We start from the raw sequence: 22,089 nt of genomic DNA on the forward strand, positions 1-22,089 counted from the left end.
TTCTGTGAACATTTTGGGTTTTAAGCTACCAATTAAGGTGACTGAAAGAAGTCTGTGATGAATTTGTATACATTTTTGTATGACACTTAGGCTTTCTTACATGCTTTCAGTCATTCGAAACAGTCCCATCTATGGGCGTTAAATGTTTACTTATTTTTAAACGGGAAGTGGCACTGTGGCTCAAGTGGTAGAGCACTAACTTTGAGCTAAAGAGCTGAGGGACAGCGCCCAGGCCCAGAGTTCAGGCCCAACAACTGACACACACACAAAAAAGTTATGGTTGAATACAGTTGTCAGATAATGAGTTTTGGTCATTACTGTACTTTTATTTATTTTTAAAGGCTGTAAACAATAGGAGTTACATGTCAAGCTGTCAAAATTGGTGATCTCCTGCATATTCATATTCAAGCATTTTATAAACTCTGATATAGGCATATCATTTCCAAAGGCTATATGTATTGTTTGGTTTTTACAAAAGCCTACAATTCAGATAGGAGAATGTGGCTTTTATTTAAAAAAAAAAAACATAGTGGCATAGTTTTCCTCACACACAACATACAAACACATACATCATGGCATTTTCAAACATTCTCTCCAAAAAGAATCCTCTGATACTGAATTAGAACAAAAGTTTAGCTAAAGCTTTCTACACAAACCTTAATTTTAGGCTTCCTAAAGTTTATTCCGTGCATGAATTCTCTGATGTTTCGTAAGAGCTGAGCTTCGACTAAAATTTTTCCCACATTCTTTACAAGCATACGGTTTTTCTCCGGTATGAATTCGCTGGTGGTCATGCAGGTTGGTTTTCTTTCGGAAGGCGCGGCCACATTCGTTACATTCATAGGGTTTCTCTCCAGTGTGAGTCCTCTCGTGCTGAATAAGAGATGAACTTTGACTGAAGGCTTTCCCACAGTCAATACATTCATAGGGTTTCTCTCCAGTGTGGGTTCTCTCATGTTGCGTGAGAGATGAGCGGCGACTGAAGGCTTCTCCACACTCATTACATTCGTAGGGCTTCTCTCCAGTATGGATTCTGTGATGCTCGATGAAACTTGTACTCCTTTTGAAAGCTTTCCCGCACACATTACAGTGATAGGGCTTCTCTCCAGGATGAGAAATCGATTGCTGACTAAAGGCCTGCTCACAGTCATAGGGGTTCTCTCCAGCATGGATCTTCTGATGATTGGTAAAGTCTGTAATGTGACTGAAGTCCTCCCCACAGTCATCACAATGGTAGGTTTTCACTTCAGTCAGCGTGTTTTCATCTTGACTAAGAGATGAACTGTGCTTGAAGTCTACACTGAAGTTACTGCTTTGGTAAGGTTTGCCTCTCTTATGAATCCTCATGTGTTTATAAAGGGATGGACTCTGACCAAAAGCCCTCCCACATATGCTACATTCAAAAGGTTTCTCTCCAGTATGAGTCCTCTCATGTTGCACAAGGGAAGAACACCGGCTAAATGCTTTCCCACATTCCTTACACTGGAAGGGTTTCTCTCCGCTATGCGTGACTTCATGTTGAGTAAGGGATGTACCATGCCGAAAGGATCTCCCACACAGGTTACAGCGGTAGGGTTTCTCTCCTGTGTGGATTCTCTGGTGCTGAACAAGGGAGGAGCTGCGCTGGAAGGCTTTCCCACACAGACTACATTGATAAGGCTTCTCTCCAGTATGAGCGTTTTCGTGCTGACCCAGGGATGAGCTGTGCCTGAACGCCTTTCCACACACATTGCACTCAAAAGGTTTCTCCCCGGTATGAATTCTCTGATGTTCAGTAAGCTGAGTTTTCCAGAGAAAGGTTTTCCCACAGTCAGTACACTCATGGTGTTTCTTTCCTGGATACACTCCTGGATCAGTACCATTAGGGAGAGTATCTCCTTTATGAGTTTTCTCATGTTTATTAAGTGATGACCTGTGAATAAATGCTTTTCTACACTTATTACATTTGTAGGGTTTCTTTTTTGCAAGGACATTATTCTGATTAAGTAGGTCTACATTATGTCCCAAACTGCTTCCAAGGGTTTCACATTCACTGGGCCTTATTTTTGAAGGAATGTTCAGATGTGGAACCAAGTTAGTGTTCAATCTAGAGTTTTCACCAGATTTGTTTGGTTCAAAACTTCCCTCTGGAGTGGTGATACTCTTCTGGCTAGATGCCTTGGACTCCAGATGTCCCTTCCAGTTTTCTTGGTGCCTTTCTAACTGGCTACTAACATCCCAGCCATCTTGTAATGCAGCGTGTGAGCGTTCATCCTGGTGATGGGAAACTTTGGATGTGCTCTGCAGCAGATTAGAGGATTTGGCTTCAGGCTTGGTCTTCTGGTCTGAAAGAAATGCAAAGTGCATATTCCTTCCTGTTAAAACAAACTGCTACAGTACAAAGGAATGAAGAAATGAAAGAGACATAAATTATGAGAATGTCTTGAAATATGTATTCCTATAGCCAGTGCAGAATATTTAAAGTGCAGAAGAGGGCTGGGAAGGTGGCTCAGTGGTAAAGTGCTTGCCTTGCATGCATGAGGCCCTGGGTTCGATTCCTCAGCACCACATAAGCAAAAAGAAAAAAGCCGGAAGTGGCACTGTGTCTCAAGTGGTAGAGTGCTAGCCTCGAGCTGAAGAGCTGAGGGACAGCGCCCAGGCACAGAGTTCAGGCCCACGACTGGACCAAAAAAAAAAAAAAAAAAAGAATATTTAAAGTGCAGAAGAAACAGTGAAGAGAGGTGCTGATGAAGATGTACATCTGGACTGTGTGTTAAGTGCTGAGAACAGGGAAAGCCTCTGCAGGTGGGATTGTTAGGAATCAAAGGAGCGGGCAAGAGAAATAGCAGACCATGGTGCATCTACTTACTCTCCTTGCCTCCTGTCCATTTTATGGAGCACCAAAAATGTACTTTTTCTTTTTTTTTGGTCGGTCATGGGGCTTGCTCTGTGCCTGGGCACCATCCCTGAGCTCTTCAGCTCAAGGTAACCACTTTAACACTTGATTCACAGTGCCACTTCCGGTTTTCTGGTGGTTTATTGGAGATAAGAGTCTCATGGATTTTCCTGCCTGAGCTGGCTCTGAACTGGGATCCTGAGATCTCAGATTCCTGAGTAGCTAGGATTACAGGCATGAGCCACCAGCGCCCGGCCCAAAAATCTACTTCTTAATACAATCCACTTCATAATTTCTTCTGTGACCTATGAAGCTCCAGGTCTTCCAACACTGAAGAGAAAACCTATATCCAATGATCTAATTGAAAAGATTCTTTCATATACTTGTCAAAGAATCACAGGCTATTCTTTGCAAACTGAGAAATAGTAGTATTTCAGGAGACCAATCATCTTTGCCCTAACAGCTGGGGCTGACTATGTAAGCTTTGTGCTGTTTGTCTCTCTTTACCAAGATGGTTTTATTTCATCCTATTTAATGAATATTAAAACCATAAAATTTCTTTTTTTGTTGTTGGTCATGGGGTTTGAATTCAGGGCCTGGACATTCTACCACTTTGAGCCACAGTACCAGTTCTAGTTTTCTGGTGTTTAATTGGAAATAAGAGTTTCATGAACCTTCCTACCTGGTGGGCTTTGAACCACAGTCCTCAGATCTCAGCCTCCTGAGTAGCTAGGATTATAAGAGTGTACCACTAGCACCCAGCAGAGAATTTCTAAGTTCTAAGAATGTAACTTTCAGGACTTAGAGGCATGGCTCAGGTGGTAAAAGCACTAGCCAATGAGTGGAAGCATCAGATACCAAGTTCAAGCCAAAATTTCAGACAAAAAAAATAGTAACAGGGCTGGGAATGAGGCTTAGTGGTAGAGTGCTTGCCTAGCATGCATGAAGCCCTGGGTTCAATTCCTCAGTACCACAGAAACAGAAAAAGGCAGAAGTGGAGCTGTAGCCCAAGTGGTAGAGTGCTAGTCTTGAGCAAAAGAAGCTCAGAGACAGTGCCCAGGCTCTGAAGTCAAGCTCCAGGCCTAGCACACGTGCGCGTGTGTGTGCAGTAATAGAAACGTTCCATATTGATAGAGACAAAGCACTGAGGGAAGTGGTCCTTACCCGGAGAAACCAGCTGGCTGTGGTTCTCCAGCATCATATCCCATGCCATCCTGCCATGATGTGCTGCCTCACTACAGGCCCAAAGCAACAGAGCCCAGAGGTCATAGATTATACTCTTGCCTGCCCCAGTTCCCTCAGGAGAATTCTCGCTTATTTACCTGGACAGAAAGGTCTTTGGATTTCTCTCTCCGATATCCATGGCTCTTCTCCTTGTTCTAATTTGAAAATCACCTCTGGTTTGGAAACTTGATATCCTGCTCATGAGTAAAGATACAAGATTTTAGATATTTGAACAAACAGATGAAAGAACCCTCCTAAAGTCAGTATTAGGAATTCTGAAGGGAAGGAGAAATTCAATTTAGAGCATCATGAAATTGAACTGCCTATTGCCAGTTCTACAAATAAAGACCTTTCACCAAAAGAGCAGCCTAAAAATCCCCAGAAAGCTGGGTCCCAAAGTCATGAACAACTCTGACCCCCTAGACATTCTCATTACCTAGGCTTTGAGCACCATTAACGCTGGCAACTGAGTAGGAAAAGAGCCATCACCAGACAAAGCACTGAGGGAAGGGGTCCTTACCCAGAGAAACCAGGTGGCTATAGTTCTCCAGCATCACATCCCTGTACAAGCTTCTCTGTGCAGGGTCCACGTGGTACCATTCTTCCTGGGTGAAGTCCACAGCCACATCTTTGAATGTCACTGATTCCTGTGGGATCACATTCCTGCTCAGCCAGGGATCAACCTTGCAAGTGTTCACACATTTGCTACCCCTTTGGGATAGCATGTGGGATTCTATCTCAAAAATAAAATCAGGGCTGGGCACAATCTGACTATGTTAGATTTTTTCATAGGAGGAATCTTAAAGTTTTTTTTTACTGGGGCTGTTCTCAAATTGAGATTCTAATCTCCATATGATTAAGCCACTAGTGCCCACTTACAATCTGCTTTTTACATTTGCCTATTTTAGAGATCTTTCTACAGTGGTAGCATTTCCCTGTATTGCTCTAAACTGTCGCAGTACCCAACTATACAGCTCTATCACAAAGTATCCATTTCCCAAAACCAACAGTATCCCATTGTAGGAGAATAAAAATCCAAGCTCCTCTGATGAACACTAGGTTGGGACCAGGCTGGCCCCACTATCAAGCTTGTGTGATATGTGTAAAATACACACTGGATTTCAAAGAAAGTAGAAAAAAAAAAAAGTCCAGGAGTGGTGGCATATACTTATAACCTCAGCATCTCAGGAGGCAGATATTGGGGAAGATTATGGCTTGAGGCCAGCCCTGACCAAAAAAATGAAGATGAAATTCTCATTTCCACATGCAAGCTAGGTTTAATAGGGATAGCAGCTACATGGGTGGCCGAAGGAGGAGGATCACAGTCCAAGGCCAGCCTAGGAAAAAAGCACTCTGAAAAATAACCTACTAGACAGAAAAAGGCTAGGGGCAGAGATAGCTAAAGTAGTACAGTGCTTGCCTTGCAAGCAGGAAGCCCTGAATTCAAATCTCAGTACTACTAGAAAAGAAGTATCTCATTAGTAATTTAAAAAATATTAACTATACAAAGAAATAATAATATCTGGATATATTGGATTAAATATGTATTACTAAGACTATCTTTACTTGTTACTTTTTACATTGTGACCATGAGAATATATAAAATTACTACAAATATGATGGACAGTTTTGCTCTAGATCCTCCTCAGGTCATTTTTTTTTTTTGGTCTGTTGAGCGGGCCTGAACTCTGGGCCTGGGCGCTGTCCCTCAGCTCTTCAGCTTAAGGCTAGTGCTCTACCTCTTGAGCAATAGCACCACTTCCGGCCTTTTCTATTTATGTGGTGCTGAGGAATTGAACCCAGGGCCTCATGCATGCAAGGCAAGTGCTCTATCACTCAGCCAACCTCCCAGCCCCTCAGGTCATCTTCTCTCAAATTTTTTCGTATGTTCCAGGTTCCTGCCACATGGATTCTTTGCCCTGACAACCGAATTTTCCTTCACATCTTCTCATCTTTGTACATTCTATTCTGAACACAATGTGCTTTCTTCCCTCAGCTCCCAGAAAAATTTCTAGTCATCACACCAAAATGAGTTCAAGGCCAGCCTGAGCTACATAGTGAGACCCTGCCAAAAAAACCAAGAACCAGGACTGGAGGTATAGCTCAAGTGGTAAAGCACCAGCCTAGCAAGTTCCAGTTCAGATCCCAGTGCCACCCCCAAATAGACAAACATTTTCACTTTTAAGAATAGACTACCTTTTTTTTCCCTAGCTAAAAATGCAGCTTGGGTACAACAAAAAGGTGATCAAGGATGTAGTATTTACAAAGATTTCCAAGGGGGCTGGGAAGGTGGCTCAGTGGTAGAGCACTTGCCTTGCATGCATGAGGCCCTAGGTTCGATTCCTCAGCACCACATAAGCAGAAAAAAAAAAGCCGGAAGTAGTGCTATCGTTCAAGTGGTAGCACATTAGCCTTGAGCTGAAGAGCTGAGGGACAGCACCCAGGCCCAGAGTTCAGGCCCCAAGACCAGACCCCCCGCACCCCCCCAAAAAAAAAAAGATTTCCAAGGATGTTAAGGATTCTAAGTGGAACATTCTCGTCTGCCATCTCTGCTCCCATTCCCTCCTATTTCAGGTGGTGTCACTTCTGGAATCTTGTAAGTACACTCAGGAGAAAGTTCCACCTGTCAAATCACATTTCCAAGGAGCTCTAACTTTCAAACTCTGATTCATCAGGCACAGCAATCTTTCTATCTACCAAGAAGTCTACTAGTGTCCTGTCCCAAAATGTCAGTCTGAGCTACAGCGGCCTCCTTGTTCCTTGAATCTACCAGATATCATACCACTGCCAAGCTCCATCTTTCCCCACCTACACCTGCATCCTCAACAGCTCACCACCCTCAAGTCTACTCAGCTGACATTATGAATTCTTCCGCCTCTCACTCCTTTCTAGAATATGAAGTCCATGACAGTAGTGCTTTTATAAGTACCTCAAACTACCTTTATGTACTCAATGACTGATAAATGAATAGATGAATGAATGGGTTACAGAGGTTCTAGATAGTTTTTACCCAAGGCCTGGGGCCCCCACCTGCTAACCCAGGGCAATAGTTATGTCCCCTCATCTTGCTACCAACTTCCTAGGCTTACAAAGTCAGCTCTACCACTACTCTCTTCACTTTCACCTGTTTAGATTTCTGCTGGTACTAAAGGGTGATGTTTTCAGACTCCTCTTCGGAGGTGGAACTGTCAGTCTCCTCTCTGAACTCACAGAAGCCTCTTGACTCTGCAACAATGCAACACCATCTCGCCTGTACAATACTTCTTTCTGAGGCTGTCTACCCTCACCGCGTAAACAGTCACGACTCAATTACTTAGCTTTGCATACCCAACAGGGCTATGCTCAGTGACCAAGGGAAATTTCTACTTTAAAACCCACCTAGGTATAGACCATGATAATGACAATTTGCCTTGTGAAGGTTAAAATGTGTTTGTGATTTTAAGTCTCACTATTCTACAATATTGTGAAATTTATGTAATCACCTAATCTCAATTTAAAAAAAAAAAAAAGAGAGAGAAGGGATGGGTTAGGAGCATTGGGAGACAACCTTGTACTCAAATACTGTTTTGTAGGATGCAAACTTCTTTGTACAACTTAAAGATACAATTTTAAAAAAGTAAAAAAAAAAAAAAAGACACCTAGGGCAAATGTTCTGTTCTGTCCTTCATCTCTAGTTACCATCTGCAGCCTGAGTTAACTCAAGAGGAGCTTCAGACCAAGCCAGGAGAATGACTAAGCCAGAGAGCCTGGGGAACATTTCTCTAAAAGTAAAATTTGAAGTGGTTCCTATAGTTCACTGTACAGAACACATATCTACAGGTATCTTCACCAGTAAAAAGGTAGCCTAGCTGGGCACTGGTGGCTCACATCTGTAATCCTAGCTACTCAGAAGGCTGAGATCTGAGGATTGAGGTTCAAAGCCAGCCCTGGCAGGAAAGTCCATGAGACTCTTATCTCCAATTAACCAAACCACCAGAAAAACAGAAGTGGCACAGTCACTCAAGTGGTAGAGCACTGGCCTTGAGCTGAGGGCAGCACCTAAGCCCAGAGTTCAAGCCCCTTGCCCCGTAACCAAGACAAAAAAAAAAAAGGCGAGCTTTCTTCAGAAAAGACAGTCATCCAAATATTAACTCATGCAAATTATTATTATTTTTTTGTCCGGTCCTGGGGCTTATACTCAGAGCCAGGGCACTGTCCCTAAGCCTCTTTGTGCTCAAGGCTAGCACTTTGCCACTTAAATCACAGTGTCTCTGAGCAGTTTATTGGAGATAAAGAGTCTCATGGATTTTCCTGCTGGTGCTGGCTTCAAACTGAGATCTCCGGATCTCAGCCTCCTGATTAGCTAGGATTACTGGTATCAGCCACCCATGCTGGGCTAAATCCTGCAAATTTTCACAGCCCATGAAGGAAACACTTTGTAGGTAAAGGTGACAATGACAGTGATTTGCTTTAACACTCCTCAAATTAAGGGAATGCCATGTTCAATTTATCTTATTACTTAAGGCTCACTCACATAAAAAAAAATAACAGGCAGTAAAAAAAAATATAACAGCATTACAAATTGTGTACACCTATTTTACCCTAAACTGCTCTTAAAGGGCAGTTTACTAATCTACCAGCTAGTATTTTCATCTAGACTGATGTTTATTGCCTCACACATTTAACAACTACAATCTGTAATGGATCTTTAATTCTAAAGACAGTGTGGGTTTAAAACCCCAAATGCTGGCTGAGGGGAGTCTGCTTTGTTCTCATAAGTCAGTGTTGCTCCCAAGGCTTGCCCCACTGACTTTCCCCCACTCCACTCCTCACAAATTCTCCAGCCAGAAAAATCTTAATCTAAATGTGAAAACCCACTCTCCCACCCCCACCCTTCAGGTAAAAGGCACCTGAGTTCCTTTAAGCAGGCCACACCTGGCTGAACTTTTAACCTGCACAATAGGTTCCTGGAACCAAGCCTTTGTGAAACAATTTTGATGCATTTGAAGCCAATGCCACTAACTCTCAAGGCAAGTCCTGTAACTCCCAGAACTTTCCAGCTACCACGAGTTTCCTGATTCTCCACAGGTAACCCTGGTATCTCCTACTTTAATTCAAGTTGATCTGGTCTGTTGTCAGTCTTTTTCCCTAACACTGGCCAGGTGTGATGGCTCCCACCTGTTATCCCAACTATTTGGGAGGCAGAAATTGGGAGGACCAAGATTCAGGGCCAGCTCAAGCAAAAAGTCAACTAGAATACATTAACACATTTCAATCAGTAAGTGTGCCTGGTGGTACACACCTGTCCTCCAACGACCAGTGAGGCTGTAAGTAGGAGGATGACACTCTGAGAAAAAAAGCAGGACTATATTTGGAAAAATAACTAAAACAGAGAGCTGGGGGCATGGCTTAAGTACAGAATGCCTACCTAGCAAGCGCAAGGCTCTGAGTCCAAACCTCAGCACTCCATAAAGAATAAATTTCACCTATCACCAACTACAAATATGAATGGGTTCATCAATCAGCCACGTACACCTTTGTGAAAGCAGAAGACAGGAAAAGCTCAGGCAAGTTCTTGTAATTGCTTGAGGTCTAGCCCAAGAAAGCCCATTGCCAAACTTTCTAGGCATATTCTGAGCTGGCTTCTTTCACCTCTTACAGTCTCTCTATGGCTCCTGACCAGAAACTCGGGATCCCCTGTCCTCACCGACCGTCAGTTCCTCTAAGGTTTTTGCTCCTCACCGGCCCTTCTCCATTCCTTTCTGACAAGAGTTCAAAACACTAGCAGAGTCGTTAAGGCATCCCCCAACGCACTCGACCTTAATTCCTCTCCCAAGATCACAGTGTCCTGGACCCCCCTCTTGGCTCCCCACAGTGCCACCCGCGTTAAGGATTCCAGCTCTGCCTAGCTCAGGACCCTGGGGGTTCGCATGGAGGCTAGGAGGGGGGCAATAGAACCAAGATTGGGGGTCTGCAGGTGAACGATGACGGTCCCCAATACGAGGACCTCAGTGGACGGAATGCTCAGGGCGGTTAGGAACGCACGGCTCACCTTCGACGCGGCTGTCGGAGGCCTCGGGGCCATCTCGGCGTCCCTGGAGCTCTACACCTAGGCTGCGGAGAGAGAAGAGCCGCGCAGTCACCCGGCTGCACCGCCGGCCGCACCGCCGGCCCCACCCAGCCCGGCTGCCAGCCTGGCTACTAGCCTGGTGGCCCCGCCCCCGGCCCAGGTGGCTCCGCCCCCAGCACGGTGGCCCCGCCCCCGGCCCGCAGCTACTCCCGCCAGAGAGCCGGAAGGAGCGCCGGCCCCGCCCAGGCCTGCCGCACCCCGCCACCAAATTAAAGGCTCCCTACCACCGCACAGCCACCTCGGACCACACCCAGCCCCATCCGTTGGACGATGGATGAGGCCAGGCGGACACCCCTCAAACCGGGGAGATGGGCCACTCTCACTCGCGCACTCGGAATCACCGCCTACAGCCCACCCAGGGCGTCGGGTCAGCCCCCTTCCGTGCCTGCCGTCGTCTGGGTGCTCCTCACTCCTTTTCTGTGGAAGGGCTATCTGCCCAAACCGGCTTCCGCCGCAACAGGGCTGGACAATGGCCGCGGCGGTGGGGCAGAGTCAGAAGTACGCCTGCGCGCGCGGAGCGTCGCTCCTGCACACACGCTCTCTCCCGCTGGGCCGCGACGCGCGCGCGCACTACACTTCCCAGAGGCCCTCGCGCGAGGGCCTCGCAGAGGCCGCCTCGGGAAGCGCCTCGCCCCCTAGTGGAGAATGTAGTGAGAACCCGATACGGCCGGGTGCTGGGGTGGATTGGTCGCTGAGTGCTTCATCGGGGTACAGCTGTGTGTTCTCCAATTTATCATCCGTTCACGAATCACAGGCTATCAAAGGTTTGGACGCACTATGACTCCCCAGACTACACAAACTCCATGAAATATTTAATAACTTTATAAGAGGAAACATGCTAGGCGTTGGTGGCTTACACCTCTAATCCTAGCTATTCAGGAGGCTGAGATCTAAGGATCTGGTACTGATCTTAGTGCTTAGACTCAGGACCTGCTTGCTGTCCTTGAGATTTGTTGTTGTTGTTGTTGTTGTTCAGGGCTAGCCATCTACCACTTGGGCCACAGCTCCCTTACAGCCTTTTTGTGGTTAATTAGAGTCTCATGGCCTTTCCTGCCCAGGTTGGCTTCGAACTGTGATTCTTAGTTCTCAGCCTCCTGAGTCGCTAAGATTACAGGCATGAGCCACTGGCACCCTGTTAGACTGGAAATTTTAAAACGATTTTTAGCATTTTTTGAGACAAGATGTTGCTTATGTAGTTCAATCTGACCTAAGACTCACAGTCTTTCTCCCTCAATCTCCTGAGTACTGGGATTACAGGCATGAAGTACCATGCCTGAGTAGACATAACCTCCAAGCATCACATGTTCACAAGGCAGAAAAGTGACTGTAACTAAGAATATTTGACATGACATTACTTTAGCAAGACTGCTATTTATACACACATGCGCGTGTGTGTGCGCGGGCACACACACACAGAATCACACTAAGTACCAACTATACCCAGTTTAACAAAGATACTCCCTCCCACCCTCCTGTCACTCACTGGCAGTAAGTCAGACCATCTCAAATGCACACACACAAGAGCATCCTTAACAAGAGGAAGGCTGCTGTGGAAGGAGAGCAAAGCTATCACTGCTCCAGCATTAGCTGAACATCCCTAAAAAGTTAGAATTTCTTCCCACTGAACATAACGCTCTGGAAATAGCAATATAACGTCCTGGATGACTAATTCAGACATACAAATTCAAGTGCTTTGGTGAGGTCTTTGTAAAGCAGGAACAGCTGCTATTTAAGAAGACAACTGCTGGACACGAAAGAAGAGAAAAAGAAAAGAATTCTAGGGGCTGGGAAGGTGGCTCAGTGGTAGAGCGCTTGCCTTGCCTGCATGAGGCCCTGGATTCGATCCCTTAGCACCACATAAGCAGAAAAAGCCGGAAATGATGCTGTGGCTCAAGTGGAAGAGTGCTAGCCTTGAGCTAAGAGCTGAGGGACAGCGCCCAGGCCCAGAGTTCAGGCCCCATGACCAGCAAAAAAAAAAAAAAAGAATTCTACGCCGAAGGCCCTGTGAGTGCATAGGCTTTTGAGTGGGAGCTCTTGCCAGCTGCTAAGCCTGCACCTGCATGACCCACAGCGAGGTCCAGTGTGTTTGCAGGTGTTTTTGGAAGTCATGGGTCTAAGGAGAACTTGAAGCTTAATGGCACCCAAATTCTTAAAAGCTTCCATGTCTGGTACTATTTCTTTTCCTCCCTTCCTTCCTTCCTTCCTTCCTTTCTTTCCTTTTTTTTTTTTTTTTTTTTTTGTCGGTTGTAAGGCTTGAACTCTGGGCCTGGGCATTGTCCTTCAGCTCTTTACCTCAAGGCTAGCACTCTATCACTTGAGCCACAGCGCCACTTCTGGTTTTCTGAGTGGTTTATTGGAGATAGGAGTCTCATGGCCTTTCCTGCCCTGGCTGACTTTGAACCATGATCCTCAGAACTCAGCCTCCTGAGTAGCCAGGATTACAGGTGTGAGCTACCAGCGCCTGGCTAGGTACTATTTCTAGAATACTCAATCCATCCAGCACCCAGTCCTGAGAAGCCATGGATGGCCATCTATGGATTCTCATTCCTTCACTGGTTTTGTGTATGCAAAAGCCTTGGACAGGTTTTAAAGATGCAGATGAGTGGATCTATAGATTCGTTTTAATTTTTGTCTCAGGAAATAACTTAAAACTTGGTTTGTGGAAGTAGGCACAGATTTTTATGCCTGGGGCTATTTTTCTCCTCCTTTTTTTAATCCCCTAATTCCACTTCAAAGCCTGATCAAGTGCTTGTTTGATTTCACCATTGTGTAAGAATGTGATTGACTAGGCCTATTCTTGGGGCATAGAGCTTGGAGCTTGCATATTGCTGTGCAATTAGCAAGTACCATTTTTTTTTTTTTTTTTGTCTAGGGATGTTCAACTAATGCTGGAGCAGTGATAGCTTTGCTCTCCCTTGACAACCTGTGCCAACCCCACAGGACAGCCTTCCTCCTGCTGAGCATGCTCTTGTGTGAGTGCATTTGAGATGGCCTGACTTACGGCCAGTGAGTGACAGGGAGGGTGGGAGGGAGGATCTTTGTTATATTGTGTACAGTTGATACTTAGTGCAATTCTGTGTGTGTGTGTGTGTGTGTGTGTGTGTGTGTATAAACAGGAGTCTTGTCTAAACAGCTTCTTCAGCGCTTTTCCAAGCCCATCATGTGTTAATTCTCCCCACAGTTGCCAGAGAAGAGGGGAGACTAGGTGGGCAGGACCATTTCCCTACTAGGGTTCCTGCAGTAGCATTCACAATGAGGCTCCTCCCTTACTGCTTCTCCCAAAGCATTATTATTTATATTTTTACTCTGCCTTTGCAGTACCACTGTCCATATGCTAAGTAGTTATCAAAAGCTTGTGACTGAGCCAGGCACCTGTGTGGTTCATGATTTGTAATCCTAGCTACTCTGGAGGCTGGGATCTGAGGACCATAGTTTGAAGCCAGCCTACAGTACTCTTTTGTCTCCAAAATAGTGAGCAAAAGGCTGTGCTGGAGGCATGGCTCAGGTGGTAGAGCACCAGCAGCAAGAGTATGAGGCTCCGAATGTCTGCAGCTAGACACCTCAAGTCGTGCAAAGGGAGGCTGGGTGCTGAATTTACCCTGCTTCCATTAGCCATTCCCTCATTGATACCCCTCTTGCCTAGGCTATGTGAGAAGACTGAGGTGGGAAAGAATAGGAAGAATTCCTCAGGACAGTAAGCCTTCACATAGTGGGAGCACAGTGTTCCTCCCCCTATGCCCAAGATGTACGTGAGAAAGAGAAACACTCAAACACTGGGAGTGTCCAGGAGAGATTGAGGTGTTTATACTGCCAAAGCCAATGTCTCCCTGGAGCCAGGGAAATGGGAATTAGAGGACAACTCTGAGTCTAAGGAAGGAAGCCTGAACTGTTGTTTGCATAGTAAGTGAATGCACTAGAAAATAATTGGGATGTATACCCCAGAGATTGGGCAGGGGAAGTGGTATGGTCTCCAACAGTAAGAGTCTGAGGAATTAACTGCCCGTGAAAGGAGCTAAGGAGATTGGAAGAGGTGGAAGCAGAGCTACAATTCCCGAGTCAGATATCCACGGGTTTCCTCTAAGGATCACACAAATAACGCTTCGGTTTCTGGCAGTGTGGCTCAGCACTGTTATTGCTGGATGAAATCGTCTTAACAAATCTTTTAAAATGCATTAATGAGCTGGAAAGTTAGTAAGGAATCCACAGAGGCTAAAAGCAAAACAAAATGGGGAACTGAAAGCCAGCTTTCACCTGATCATTTGCTAGAAGAGGCCAATCTGAGGCCAATCTGCTCGAAAATACTGAAACATTGAAAATGCCTTGAGTATTTTAGGGAGCTCCAAATCTGTTTTCTATCATTTTCCATTTTTACCAACAGTGTAGGAAAATTCCAGTTTCTTCACATCTTTGCCCACGTTTGTTACTATTATAATTATTGCATTCTAGTTGTATAATAAAATTTGGATTATGTGGATTTCGCTTCAGGGCAAAGAAAAGCATAAACAATAAAACTAAAGCCATACAAATATTCCTCACAACCAACAATAAGTGGCAGGCGCACGTGTGCACGCACGCACACACACACACACACATACACTGCAGAAGATATTTAGTACAGCTAGACTGATTCTTAGCGTTTTTAGTACAAGTATATGTACATTTCAGAGAATGAGCAATTTGGAAGGTAACATTTCAGATTCATTATTTTTCACCTCCCCACAGCTACCTCCTTTTTCAGGGTGGGCAGCAATACTTGGGATTTCACTTAAGGCGTCAAACTTGCTAGGCAGGTGTTCTACCATTTGAGCCAGGCCTAGGTCCTTTTGCTTTTAGTCTGATTTTCAGATAGGATTTTGTGCTTTTGCCCAGGTTTCACTCAGAATACCATCTTTCTATCTCCACCTGCAGAGCAGCTGGAGTCACTCAGCAATATTCAATGCTGGGCTAATACCAAGATGTTGGTAGTGCTCTAGTTCTTTCTGGTGGTTCTATGGAAAATCTATTTCTTCACTCTTTGCAGCTTCTGGAGGTCATTCCTTAGCTGATGACGCCTTCCTCCCTCAGCAACATTGTAACTCTTTGACATCATTTCCCTGAGACCACAGCCAGAAAAAAAACAGTTCTTTGCTTTTTCAGGATCTGTAAGATTAGAGATCCATCTGGGCCAGTTCCTCCTTTTAAGATTCTTAATTTAACCGTGTCCCTCATTCCCAGCGCTTTGGTGGTTGGCTCGGATATGTGCACAGACAAGACAGATTGCCAGTGCTGGGGCCTGCGCTCAGGAGGGCTTGACCCAGATCTGAAATGCTGCCCTGGAGGCAGGACTACCCACAGCTACCCAAACCAGCACGCCAGCGTCCCCGGTGCGCCCGGCATGGGGGTGGTCGCTCTTACGGAGGCCTTACGGGGGGGGGGGGGGGGGAGAGGGGAGGGCAGAAGGAGTCCGGCCCCCAGGGGCGGGAAGGGAGGGCAGAAGGAATCCGGCCCCTGAGGAATGGGGGTGTAGGGGACGGATGGCCCGCGGGGAGTCCCAGAGCAGCGATCTGCCGCTGGGGGTAGGGATCGAGGTCAGCTCCGCTAGTCCTCGGGGTTTGTGTCGAGCTCAGGAGTCTGAAGGCGGCGCCGGCGGTGGTGAGTGCAGAGCGGAGACTTCCCCGCGCGCCAGAGGGGCGGGGCAGGGCGGGGCGCCAAGGAGTCGCTCAGCCAATCAGAAGCTGCGCGCGCTCGGCGCTGTTTCTATGACAACGGCTCGGGAGTCTGCACCTGACTCGAGTTCTGAAGCTGAAAAGACCACGCCCCCAGTCTGCCCCCAATTTCCCCCCCACCCCCGCCCCGGCCCCATCCACCCCAACCACACTTGTATGTCCAGTCCAGACACACCGGCGGCAGCCCGCAGACACCCGACCGGGACCCTAAAAAGCGTCGCACACACCCCCCTCGGGGCTGGACAAGAGGCTGTCCTGCCCGCTCTGCTTCGGGGAAGAGGGGTGCAGGACTCAGACGACCTGGTCCCAGATTGAGGGCCAAAGGGACCCGTCGGTAACATCAAATGCCTTCCTTGTCTCCTGCGAGGTCTGAGGACGCACGGAGGGTGCACCCCGCACCCACCCGGGTCCACCGGGCTCCTCTTCCTCTAGTCAGACCAACACCTGCTTTGTCTGCATCCTCCAGGCGTCCAGATCCAGAGTTCTGGGCTCCGTCGCCACCTGCTGGCCACTAGGAACCACTGCAGCTCTAAAGTCCTAGCCAAGCAGCTGCTCTAATGTTCAGTTTCTACCTTTCTTTTCTCTCTCCCTCCCTCCCTCCCTCCCTCCCTCCCTCTCTCCCTTCCTCTCTCTCTCTCTCTTTCTTTCTTTCTTTCTTTCTTTCTTTCTTTCTTTCTTTCTTTCTTTCTTTCTTTCTTTCTTTCTTTCTTTCTTTCTTTCTTTCTTTTCTTTCTTTGTTTTCTGGGCCTGGGCCTGGGCATTGTCCCTAAGCTTCTTTTGCTCAAGACTAGCACTCTGGAAGTGGCGCTGTAGCTCAAGTGGTAGAGCGCTCGCCTTGAGGTGAAGAGCTGAGGGACAGCGCCCAGGCCCAGAGTTCAAGCCCCACGGCCGACAAAAAAAAAAAAAAAAGACTAGCACTCTACCATTTGAGCCACAACACTACTCTGGCTTTTTCCATGTTTAATTGGACACAGTCTTTCCTGCACAGGCTGGGTTCGAATCACAATCCTCAGATCTCAGCCTCCTGAGTAGTTAGGATTACAGGCATGATCCACCAGGTTCAGCCTACAAACTAGTCTTCAGGTAAGAGTTTGGCTGAGGATGAGACCAATCTGATAACCAACATTGTTCATGCAGGCTACCATTATGACTTTTTGTTTTGTCCATCATGGAGCTTGAACTCTGGGCCTGGGCGCTGTCCCTGGGCTCTTTTACTCATGGCTAGCACTCTACCACTTTGAGGCACAGCTCCACTTCTGGTTTTCTGGTGGTTAATTGGAGATAAGAGTTTCATGGATCTTCTTGCTTGGGCTGGCTCTGAACGGCAATCCTCAGACCTCAACCTCCTGAGTAGCTAGGATTACAGGTATGAGCCACCAGTACCCAGCTTTTAATATACATTTTATACCTTGTAAATGATGTTATTTTCCTTTATCTCTTCCACCAGCCCATTCTTTATCCTCCTCTTTTGGGAAAGATATTCCTTTTTTATGGCCTTCGGATGAACTTCATCATTAGCTCTCCATATGACCCAAACCAGGTCAATTAGACCTTTCTCCTGAAAAAAAAAATATTTTTTAAGATAGAGTGTGTGTAGCTCAGCTTTGCTAGAACTCACAATCCGCCTGCCTCAGCTTCCTGAGTGCTGGGATTACACCGCACCTAGCTTCCGGCGTGTTTCAAGCAAATGTTGCATGAGATCTTTCCCCCAAGGTTTTAACAAAGCCTTGAGGACTTGACAAAGATAGGACACATAGCAGAAGTCCAGGATGCAGTCTGAGAGAAAGGGAGGGGAAGAAGAAATAAGAGGAGGATGACAGAGGAACTGAGATGAGAGAGAGAGAGAGAGAGAGAGAGAGAGAGAGAGAGAGAGAGCACTTTGTACTAATCCTGTTAGCTGGTCCTGTGTACTACTTAAGCTTTGCTGTTCCCTAGTTTAATTATTACATGCACTAATAATTTCTTCCTTTTCTTGTCATTTTTCCAGCTTAAATGGGCTTTCTGACTCTTGCAACAGAGCTGAATAATTTTCCCATTACAATAGCCACCCACCCACACCAAAAAAATTCTAAAAATATTCAAAATAGAATAAAGCCAGCTTAATGCTTTTAATTAATGAGCATTAACAAAGGTACAAAGATCGAACCCTGAGCTTCCTATCACTCTATCATTTGAGTCATGCCCATGCCACCTTTTCTTTTCCTTCTCTATTCCTGCTGGTGGTCTCCAATAAGTGTCTTTCCCTTGCTGACTTTCTGTTTCATCTGGATAATATGCCTGGCTCAACCAGCAAAGGTGTTGAGCAACATGAAGCTGATCCCTTTGTCTGCCTGGGTCTTGGCCTGGTCTATTAGCCTCTTGGAACTACTCTGCCAGTTTTGTTTTTTTTTTTTTTTTGGTCCAGTCATGGGGCCTGAACACTGGGCCTGGGCGTTGTCCCTCAGCTCTTCAGCTCAAGGCTAGTGCTCTACCACTTGAGCCACAGTACCACTTCCGGCTTTTTTCTTTTTGCTTATGTGGTGCTGATGAATGGATCCCAGGGCCTCATGCATGCAAAGCAAGTGCTCTACCCCTGAGCCACCTTCCCAGCTTCATACTCTGCTAGTTTGAAGGTGATGAAACGTTGCTCTTTGGTAACCATGGTGAGTATAGGCTCTGTTGCCCCCTAGTGGACATCTAGGAAACCTACAGCTTCATCCTTTTCCCTGCGATGGCCCAGAGAGGTGGTTTGAGTTACCAGGCTCTTATTTCTTGTCATTTCCCTGAGCCCTGGCCTCAGGCTCCCCCTCCACCTTTCCAGCTATTCTGGCTTCTCCAGCTGGGGCCACAGCTCTCTCACTCTCAAGGCCCAATATCCCTAACACAAACATTTGATGTGTTTGATGGACTTAAACACCCTTTGCTCTGACGGACATCCAAATAACCATTTGATTCTTTTTTTTTTTTTTTTTTTTAATTTGGTAGGTTGTGGGGTTTGAACTCAGGGCCTGGGTGCTGTCCCTGAGCTCTTTAGCTCAAAGCAAGCACTCTACCAGTTGAGCCACTGTGCCACTTCCGGTTTTCCAGTGGTTAATTTGAGATAAGCGTCTTACGGACTTTCCTGCCCTGGCTGGCTTTGAATGGTGGTTCTCAGATCTCAGCCTCCTGAGTAGCTAGGATTATAGGTGTGAGCCACCAGTGCCTGGCAGCTATTATTTTTTCTTTCTTAATCCTTAGGCTTTAACTTTAATTTCCCAAATGGATGGATGATGGATGAATGTAAGCACAACTTCTCTTGATGACACAACAAAGAGGCATCCCAGCGAACAAGCCCGGCATTATCTGACTCTCAGTTTGATCCTCTGAAACTGTGCCAGAGATATTTGGCTATATATTAGTAAAGTGAAATCAAATTTGTTTGACATTACCACAGGACCTACAACCCCCATTCCTCTCAGCAACTCCAATGACCAATTACATCTCCTCAGGCACAGAAGTTTGACATTTTCATTGCACAATCATTTTCTTCTTATTTCCTTAGGTGGCTAAAAGATTGTTTCCCTTCATTTCCCCTTTGTGTCCCCATTACTAACATTTAGTTAAATTTATCCACTGCCATTTAATAATCTGAGGTAGGCTTGCTGGGTGTGGATGTTTGTAAGGGCTTGGCCTCCGTCCTCAGACGGTCTGTCTCCTCCTGGGTCATTCTGAGAACAGAACCCAGAACCCTCCTCCCAGGGACAGGGATTCTGGGATACCTTTGGATGCTGTGTTTCTCCCCTGGGTGATTTGGCCTTCAGGGCCTTCCCTTTTTACCATCCGCCTTAACTTCCCACTCTAGCATTCGCTTTGTTTTCCTGGAATATAATTTTCATTTTACCTCCAGACCTGGCATTTTCAGCACCCCTTTAGAGACATGGGAAAAGGGGCTTCATACTTATTCTCTCAGTAGGTTTGATGAGCCCTTAAAAGGACGAAATATCCAGCAGGGCAGTCCACGTGGGTGGTGGTAGATGCCTGCTTGGGATACATGACCCAGCCATGTTTCTGTGTCTGGCTGGAACATCACCTTCTGTGTCATTGGTCCTCCTAATGTAAGGATAGAGAGCTTTCTTCTTTCTCAGACACTCAAAAATAGTGATATCTAAATGGTTCTAAAGGCAGGATCTTGCATTTTGCCCTTTTTGTTGTTGTTTATGTGGTACCAGGATTTGAACCCAGAGCCTCATGCATGCTAGGCAAGCACTCTACCACTAAGCCACATTCCTAGACCCTACATGTTATCCTGCATGTGACTGTGGCAGAGGCTACCAGCAGGGGGTCCAGCAGGGATTACTTGGAGTCAGAAGCTTTTCTTCCATTGTTTCCAGTGAAAGAATTCTAGAAGGTACTGAGACTCTGTAGCAACCAAGGCTGAGCTCTTTAAGACTCTATATCTGGCATCTAATTTGATTTGATTTGTTTTCATGGCCATGAGAACTCAGAGCCAGAACGAAAAACACAGGCTGCAGAGGTAACAGCTCCCTGCCTGGTATCCTGGCTCTTTTCACCCCCAAGGCTCAGCCACAGAGAGCTGCAAAGGGAAGCCTGCCCAAGAACCACAGAGGAAGCACACAGCATGGGGAACTTGACTTTGATTATATTTGAAAGACTACAGAAAAACCTCTCCCTCCAACCTGCCGCAATCAGGCATTTAAAGTCTCCGTTGGACAGGGCCAGCTCCCTTGGTTAGCTAAAATTGGCCTGAAAAATAAAGTAATTTGTGGTTGTCAGCTCCTAAATTAAATGATTCAAATATTACTGCAGGCAGATTAAAGGTCTTTATTTAATTTCCTCTTGACCACATGCTCTTCCATGAGGGCAGGAGAGAAACTTTCTGGGGAAGGTGGGGGGGAGATGCAATATTCAGAGATGTTGATCTAATCTAATGGATGGTGTTCATTAAATATGGCTTCCCATTTTTTTTCTTGAAAGGTGAGACTAAAGGGGGTGGAGGAAATGACTTATTGTTTAATTATGAATGATCTGTCAGGCTTCTGAATAGAAGATTCCAGAAGGCACCAAGCTGGGTAACCTAAGAAAAGTCTAAGGGCCTAAAAGATCCCTAGACAATAATAACAGAGATCAGCAAATAAAATTCAAGCATAAGCCACACAATGGTAGCACATGCCCAAATCCCAGCTACTTAAGAGCCTGAGCTCAAAGGATGGAGGTTCAGTCATCTTTGCCAGACAAATCCCAGATACTCTTATCTCCAGTTAGCCAGCAAAAAGCTGAAGTGATATGTGGCATCAGCCATGAGTGAAAAAGCTGATTGACAGCATGAGTCTGAGTTCAAGCCTCAGTGCTGGCACAAAAACAAAAACAAGACAACCACCCCCCACCCCCCAAGCACACACCAATAGAAAATAGGAAAGAATCCAGGACTAGGTATCACCACATCACCCATAACACCCTCAAAACGGGCCCATAACACCCTCAAAATGGGTGGCCTGGTGCCTGCCAGACTAATGCCCACCCTTTTGTGGCCTCTATACTCAGAACACAAGGGATCTAATACCCAAGAATGCAAGGCAGACAATCCAGAGATAGATGATGGCAATAAAAACAGGAGCAGGGCGAGCTTGGGAACATGAATGAAGACCTCCAGGAAGCAGGCGGCCAGCAGCTGGAGCAGCTGGAGCAGGAAGGAACAGAGGTCAGGAAATAGCTCAGCAGGAGGTTCAGCAGGGATGTGTTAACCTACACAAGCTGGAGACAAGGAAGGGGAACGAAGGAACAGTGGCTTGTCAGGGAAAAACGAGGAAGTGCAAAGGAACCAACCCTGCTTCATGAGTCTGGGGCAGGGATGGAGATGGAGGATGACCTGTTGGCCCCAGCTGCCTCTCGCTCTTAGCTGCCTGCTTTTCCAGCTTCTGCCCAGTTTGGGGTCTGGCCCTGCCTCAGCAGGTCTCAGGGGGAGCCCATCTGGATACAGAATCAAAGGAGGCATATTGAAGAGAACGCCTCTGACCACAGCCAGAAGAGTGGCAAGCACTGGGAAGGGATCAGGCCACCTCCTTCTGACCTTGTTTTGACCTTGCTTCTCCCTCTGGAGTAGCTTAGATCTGCCTGTCCTAGCTGGGGCCAACTGGCAGATAACAGAGGGGCAGCTCCTGTCAAATTCTAGGTAGCTTCAAGAGCTAGGAAGATGGCAT

The 22,089-nt window shown here is 46.3% G+C and overlaps 1 protein-coding gene across 1 annotated transcript; it reads right to left on the reverse strand.

Annotated features, from left to right (window-relative positions):
- Nucleotides 1-316: 316 nt before the first annotated feature.
- On the reverse strand, nucleotides 317-10,688 carry Zfp90 (ZFP90 zinc finger protein). Its single transcript, XM_070004724.1, has 5 exons — nucleotides 10,594-10,688; nucleotides 10,131-10,192; nucleotides 4,620-4,746; nucleotides 4,198-4,293; nucleotides 317-2,324 (listed from the first exon to the last, which is right to left on the reverse strand). Exons 2-5 carry the CDS (start codon nucleotides 10,161-10,163, stop codon nucleotides 673-675), a joined length of 1,908 nt encoding a protein of 635 aa, XP_069860825.1. The 5' UTR covers nucleotides 10,164-10,192; nucleotides 10,594-10,688; the 3' UTR covers nucleotides 317-672.
- Nucleotides 10,689-22,089: the final 11,401 nt, after the last annotated feature.

The sequence above is a fragment of the Dipodomys merriami genome, unplaced genomic scaffold, assembly GCF_024711535.1.
Source record: "Dipodomys merriami isolate MVZ:Mamm:240054 unplaced genomic scaffold, mDipMer1.0.p SCAF_64, whole genome shotgun sequence".
NCBI classification, from domain to species: Eukaryota; Metazoa; Chordata; class Mammalia; order Rodentia; family Heteromyidae; genus Dipodomys; species Dipodomys merriami.

What these genes read in the sequence shown, in the direction of transcription:
- Zfp90 (XM_070004724.1), bottom strand. Translation starts at nt 10,163, where the DNA reads ATGGCCCCGAGGCCTCCGACAGCCGCGTCGAAG. An exon ending in CTCCGACAGCCGCGTCGAAG is followed by an intron (nt 4,747 to 10,130) that starts GTGAGCCGTGCG and finishes GTGATCCCACAG; the next exon opens with GAATCAGTGACATTCAAAGA. An exon ending in TAGCCACCTGGTTTCTCTGG is followed by an intron (nt 4,294 to 4,619) that starts GTAAGGACCCCT and finishes ACTCATGAGCAG; the next exon opens with GATATCAAGTTTCCAAACCA.